The sequence below is a fragment of the Oncorhynchus clarkii genome, chromosome 17 (assembly GCF_045791955.1).
Source record: "Oncorhynchus clarkii lewisi isolate Uvic-CL-2024 chromosome 17, UVic_Ocla_1.0, whole genome shotgun sequence".
Classification (NCBI taxonomy): Eukaryota; Metazoa; Chordata; class Actinopteri; order Salmoniformes; family Salmonidae; genus Oncorhynchus; species Oncorhynchus clarkii.
This window is the reverse complement of record NC_092163.1, coordinates 3,668,178-3,674,177: the sequence shown is the minus strand read 5'-3', so window position 1 is coordinate 3,674,177 and position 6,000 is coordinate 3,668,178. Positions and strand designations below refer to the sequence as shown.

Here is a 6,000-nt window from a genome sequence, read left to right as displayed (position 1 = left end):
TCCCCTCTCGGTCTCTCTGTCTCTCTCTCTCCCTCTAACTGTGTGTATCTCTCTCCAGCTCCCTCCTTGCCACCCCAATCTATCAGAGTGGTGCCTGTCTCTCCTACTGTACTGGAGGTGACCTGGGACCTCCCACCCCTACACACACAGAATGGACTCATCCAGGGTTACAAGGTGACACCCATACACACACACACACACACACATAACATCCTACACACATACACACACCGACATCATACACACACACACCGACATCATACACACACACACCGACATCATACACACATACACACACCGACATCCTACACACACACACCGACATCATACACACACACACCGACATCATACACAAACACACCGACATCATACACACACACACCGACATCATACACACACACACCAACATCATACACACACACACCGACATCATACACACACACACCGACATCATACACACACACACCGACATCATACACACACACACCAACATCATACACACACACACACCGACATCCTACACACACACACCGACATCCTACACACACACACCGACATCCTACATACACACACATTTAGAATAAAAAGGAGTTAAAGTCGTATTTTCCGAGCGGAGGAGTAAAAGACGGTGGATTCAGATCCCTGCAGAATCCTAATTAGAGGAGAGGAAACGAGGGAATAACTAATGCTCCTTGTTTGAAGAAGAGAGAAAGGATGAGAAGAGAGGGAAGATGAGAGGGAAGAGGAGGATGAAGTGGGTGAAAGTAAGAGAAGGGGAGATATGGAGAGGAGAGGGAGAAGGAGAGGGAGAAGGAGAGGGAGAAGGAGAGGAGAGGGAGAAGGAGAGGGAGAAGGAGAGGGAGAAGGAGAGAGATGGAGAGGAGAGGGAGAGGAGAGGGAGAAGGAGAGAGATGGAGAGGAGAGGGAGAAGGGGAGAGATGGAGAGAGAAGAGGAGAGATGAAGAGGAGAGATGGAGAGGAGAGGGAGAAGGAGAGGGAGAAGGGGAGAGATGGAGAGGAGAGGGAGAAGGGGAGAGATGGAGAGGAGAGAGATGGAGAGAGAAGAGGAGAGATGGAGAGGGAGAAGGGGAGAGATGGAGAGGAGAGGGAGAAGGGGAGAGATGGAGAGGAGAGAGAGAAGGGGAGAGATGGAGAGGAGAGAGATGGAGAGAGAAGAGGAGAGATGGAGAGGGAGAAGGGGAGAGATGGAGAGGAGAGGGAGAAGGGGAGAGATGGAGAGGAGAGAGATGGAGAGAGAAGAGGAGAGAGAGATGGAGAGGGAGAAGGGGAGAGATGGAGAGGAGAGGGAGAAGGGGAGAGATGGAGAGGAGAGGGAGAAGGGGAGAGATGGAGAGGAGAGGGAGAAGGGGAGAGATGGAGAGGAGAGAGAGAAGGGGAGAGATGGAGAGGAGAGAGAGAAGGGGAGAGATGGAGAGGGAGAAGGGGAGAGATGGAGAGGAGAGAGAGAAGGGGAGAGATGGAGAGGAGAGAGAGAAGGGGAGAGATGGAGAGGGAGAAGGGGAGAGATGGAGAGGGAGAAGGGGAGAGATGGAGAGGAGAGGGAGAAGGGGAGAGATGGAGAGGAGAGGGAGAAGGGGAGAGATGGAGAGGGAGAAGGGGAGAGATGGAGAGGAGAGGGAGAAGGGGAGAGATGGAGAGGGAGAAGGGGAGAGATGGAGAGGAGAGAGAGAAGGGGAGAGATGGAGAGGAGAGGGAGAAGGGGAGAGATGGAGAGGAGAGAGAGAAGGGGAGAGATGGAGAGGAGAGAGATGGAGAGAGAAGAGGAGAGATGGAGAGGAGAGGGAGAAGGGGAGAGATGGAGAGGAGAGGGAGAAGGGGAGAGATGGAGAGGAGAGGGAGAAGGGGAGAGATGGAGAGGGAGAAGGGGAGAGATGGAGAGGGAGAAGGGGAGAGATGGAGAGGGAGAGGGAGAAGGGGAGAGATGGAGAGGAGAGAGAGAAGGGGAGAGATGGAGAGGAGAGAGAGAGAGAAGGGGAGAGATGGAGAGGAGAGAGAGAAGGGGAGAGATGGAGAGGAGAGAGAGAAGGGGAGAGATGGAGAGGAGAGGGAGAAGGGGAGAGATGGAGAGGAGAGGGAGAAGGGGAGAGATGGAGAGGAGAGAGAGAGAGAAGGGGAGAGATGGAGAGGAGAGAGAGAAGGGGAGAGATGGAGAGGAGAGGGAGAAGGGGAGAGATGGAGATGAGAGATGGAGAGGAGAGAGATGGAGAGATGGAGAGGGAGAAGGGGAGAGATGGAGAGGAGAGGGAGAAGGGGAGAGATGGAGAGGAGAGAGATGGAGAGATGGAGAGGGAGAAGGGGAGAGATGGAGAGGAGAGAGATGGAGAGATTGAGAGGGAGAAGGGGAGAGATGGAGAGGAGAGGGAGAAGGGGAGAGATGGAGAGGAGAGAGAGAGAGAAGGGGAGAGATGGAGAGATGGAGAGGGAGAAGGGGAGAGATGGAGAGGAGAGAGATGGAGAGATTGAGAGGGAGAAGGGGAGAGATGGAGAGGAGAGGGAGAAGGGGAGAGATGGAGAGGAGAGAGAGAGAGAAGGGGAGAGATGGAGAGAAGGGGAGAGATGGAGAGGGGAGAGAGAAGGGGAGAGATGGAGAGGAGAGAGAGAAGGGGAGAGATGGAGAGGAGAGAGATGGAGAGAGAAGAGGAGAGATGGAGAGGAGAGGGAGAAGGGGAGAGATGGAGAGGAGAGAGAGAAGGGGAGAGATGGAGAGATGGAGAGGAGAGAGATGGAGAGAGAAGAGGAGAGATGGAGAGGGAGAAGGGGAGAGATGGAGAGGGAGAAGGGGAGAGATGGAGAGGAGAGGGAGAGGGAGAGATGGAGAGGAGAGAGAGAATGGGAGAGATGGAGAGATGGAGAGGAGAGAGATGGAGAGAGAAGAGGAGAGATGGAGAGGAGAGAGATGGAGAGAGAAGGGGAGAGATGGAGAGGGAGAAGGGGAGAGATGGAGAGGGAGAAGGGGAGAGATGGAGAGGAGAGGGAGAGGGAGAGATGGAGAGGAGAGAGAGAAGGGGAGAGATGGAGAGGAGAGAGAGAAGGGGAGAGATGGAGAGGAGAGAGAGAAGGGGAGAGATGGAGAGGAGAGAGATGGAGAGATGGAGAGGAGAGATGGAGAGGAGAGAGAGAAGGGGAGAGATGGAGAGGAGAGAGATGGAGAGATGGAGAGGAGAGAGAGCAGGGGAGAGATGGAGAGGAGAGGGAGAAGGGGAGAGGTGGAGAGGGAGAAGGAGAGGGAGAGATGGAGAGGAGAGATGGAGAGGAGAGAGAGAAGGGGAGAGATGGAGAGGAGAGAGAGAAGGGGAGAGATGGAGAGGAGAGAGAGAAGGGGAGAGATGGAGAGGAGAGGGAGAAGGGGAGAGATGGAGAGGAGAGAGAGAAGGGGAGAGATGGAGAGGAGAGAGATGGAGAGAGAAGAGGAGAGATGGAGAGGGAGAAGGGGAGAGATGGAGAGGAGAGGGAGAAGGGGAGAGATGGAGAGGAGAGAGATGGAGAGAGAAGAGGAGAGATGGAGAGGAGAGGGAGAAGGAGAGAGAGAAGGGGAGAGATGGAGAGGAGAGAGATGGAGAGAGAAGAGGAGAGATGGAGAGGGAGAAGGGGAGAGATGGAGAGGAGAGGGAGAAGGGGAGAGATGGAGAGGAGAGAGATGGAGAGAGAAGAGGAGAGATGGAGAGGAGAGGGAGAAGGAGAGGGAGAAGGGGAGAGATGGAAAGGAGAGGGAGAAGGGGAGAGATGGAGAGGAGAGAGATGGAGAGAGAAGAGGAGAGAGAGATGGAGAGGGAGAAGGGGAGAGATGGAGAGGAGAGGGAGAAGGGGAGAGATGGAGAGGAGAGGGAGAAGGGGAGAGATGGAGAGGAGAGGGAGAAGGGGAGAGATGGAGAGGAGAGAGAGAAGGGGAGAGATGGAGAGGAGAGAGAGAAGGGGAGAGATGGAGAGGGAGAAGGGGAGAGATGGAGAGGAGAGAGAGAAGGGGAGAGATGGAGAGGAGAGAGAGAAGGGGAGAGATGGAGAGGGAGAAGGGGAGAGATGGAGAGGGAGAAGGGGAGAGATGGAGAGGAGAGGGAGAAGGGGAGAGATGGAGAGGAGAGGGAGAAGGGGAGAGATGGAGAGGGAGAAGGGGAGAGATGGAGAGGAGAGGGAGAAGGGGAGAGATGGAGAGGGAGAAGGGGAGAGATGGAGAGGAGAGAGAGAAGGGGAGAGATGGAGAGGAGAGGGAGAAGGGGAGAGATGGAGAGAGAGAAGGGGAGAGATGGAGAGGAGAGGGAGAAGGGGAGAGATGGAGAGGAGAGGGAGAAGGGGAGAGATGGAGAGGGAGAAGGGGAGAGATGGAGAGGGAGAATGGGAGAGATGGAGAGGGAGAAGGGGAGAGATGGAGAGGAGAGAGAGAAGGGGAGAGATGGAGAGGAGAGGGAGAAGGGGAGAGATGGAGAGGAGAGAGAGAAGGGGAGAGATGGAGAGGAGAGAGATGGAGAGAGAAGAGGAGAGATGGAGAGGAGAGGGAGAAGGGGAGAGATGGAGAGGAGAGGGAGAAGGGGAGAGATGGAGAGGAGAGGGAGAAGGGGAGAGATGGAGAGGGAGAAGGGGAGAGATGGAGAGGGAGAAGGGGAGAGATGGAGAGGGAGAGGGAGAAGGGGAGAGATGGAGAGGAGAGAGAGAAGGGGAGAGATGGAGAGGAGAGAGAGAGAGAAGGGGAGAGATGGAGAGGAGAGAGAGAAGGGGAGAGATGGAGAGGAGAGAGAGAAGGGGAGAGATGGAGAGGAGAGGGAGAAGGGGAGAGATGGAGAGGAGAGGGAGAAGGGGAGAGATGGAGAGGAGAGAGAGAGAGAGAAGGGGAGAGATGGAGAGGAGAGAGAGAAGGGGAGAGATGGAGAGGAGAGGGAGAAGGGGAGAGATGGAGAGGAGAGATGGAGAGGAGAGAGATGGAGAGATGGAGAGGGAGAAGGGGAGAGATGGAGAGGAGAGGGAGAAGGGGAGAGATGGAGAGGAGAGAGATGGAGAGATGGAGAGGGAGAAGGGGAGAGATGGAGAGGAGAGAGATGGAGAGATTGAGAGGGAGAAGGGGAGAGATGGAGAGGAGAGGGAGAAGGGGAGAGATGGAGAGGAGAGAGAGAGAGAAGGGGAGAGATGGAGAGGAGAGAGAGAAGGGGAGAGATGGAGAGGGGAGAGAGAAGGGGAGAGATGGAGAGGAGAGAGAGAAGGGGAGAGATGGAGAGGAGAGAGATGGAGAGAGAAGAGGAGAGATGGAGAGGAGAGGGAGAAGGGGAGAGATGGAGAGGAGAGAGAGAAGGGGAGAGATGGAGAGATGGAGAGGAGAGAGATGGAGAGAGAAGAGGAGAGATGGAGAGGGAGAAGGGGAGAGATGGAGAGGGAGAAGGGGAGAGATGGAGAGGAGAGGGAGAGGGAGAGATGGAGAGGAGAGAGAGAATGGGAGAGATGGAGAGATGGAGAGGAGAGAGATGGAGAGAGAAGAGGAGAGATGGAGAGGAGAGAGATGGAGAGAGAAGGGGAGAGATGGAGAGGGAGAAGGGGAGAGATGGAGAGGAGAGGGAGAGGGAGAGATGGAGAGGAGAGAGAGAAGGGGAGAGATGGAGAGGAGAGAGAGAAGGGGAGAGATGGAGAGGAGAGAGAGAAGGGGAGAGATGGAGAGGAGAGAGATGGAGAGATGGAGAGATGGAGAGGAGAGATGGAGAGGAGAGAGAGAAGGGGAGAGATGGAGAGGAGAGAGATGGAGAGATGGAGAGGAGAGAGAGCAGGGGAGAGATGGAGAGGAGAGGGAGAAGGGGAGAGGTGGAGAGGGAGAAGGAGAGGGAGAGATGGAGAGGAGAGATGGAGAGGAGAGAGAGAAGGGGAGAGATGGAGAGGAGAGAGAGAAGGGGAGAGATGGAGAGGAGAGAGAGAAGGGGAGAGATGGAGAGGAGAGGGAGAAGGGGAGAGATGGAGAGGAGAGAGAGAAGGGGAGAGATGGAGAGGAGAGAGATGGAGAGAGAA

The 6,000-nt window shown here is 55.3% G+C and overlaps 1 protein-coding gene across 1 annotated transcript in view; it reads left to right on the top strand.

Annotated features, from left to right (window-relative positions):
- The window catches only part of LOC139370043 (protein sidekick-1-like), a 365,245-nt gene that overhangs the window by 335,036 nt on the left and 24,209 nt on the right, over positions 1 to 6,000 (top strand). Inside the window, exon 37 of the mRNA XM_071109345.1 lies at positions 59 to 174. Within this exon, the coding sequence (XP_070965446.1) occupies positions 59 to 174 (116 nt within the window). The remainder of the gene's footprint in view (positions 1 to 58; positions 175 to 6,000) is intronic.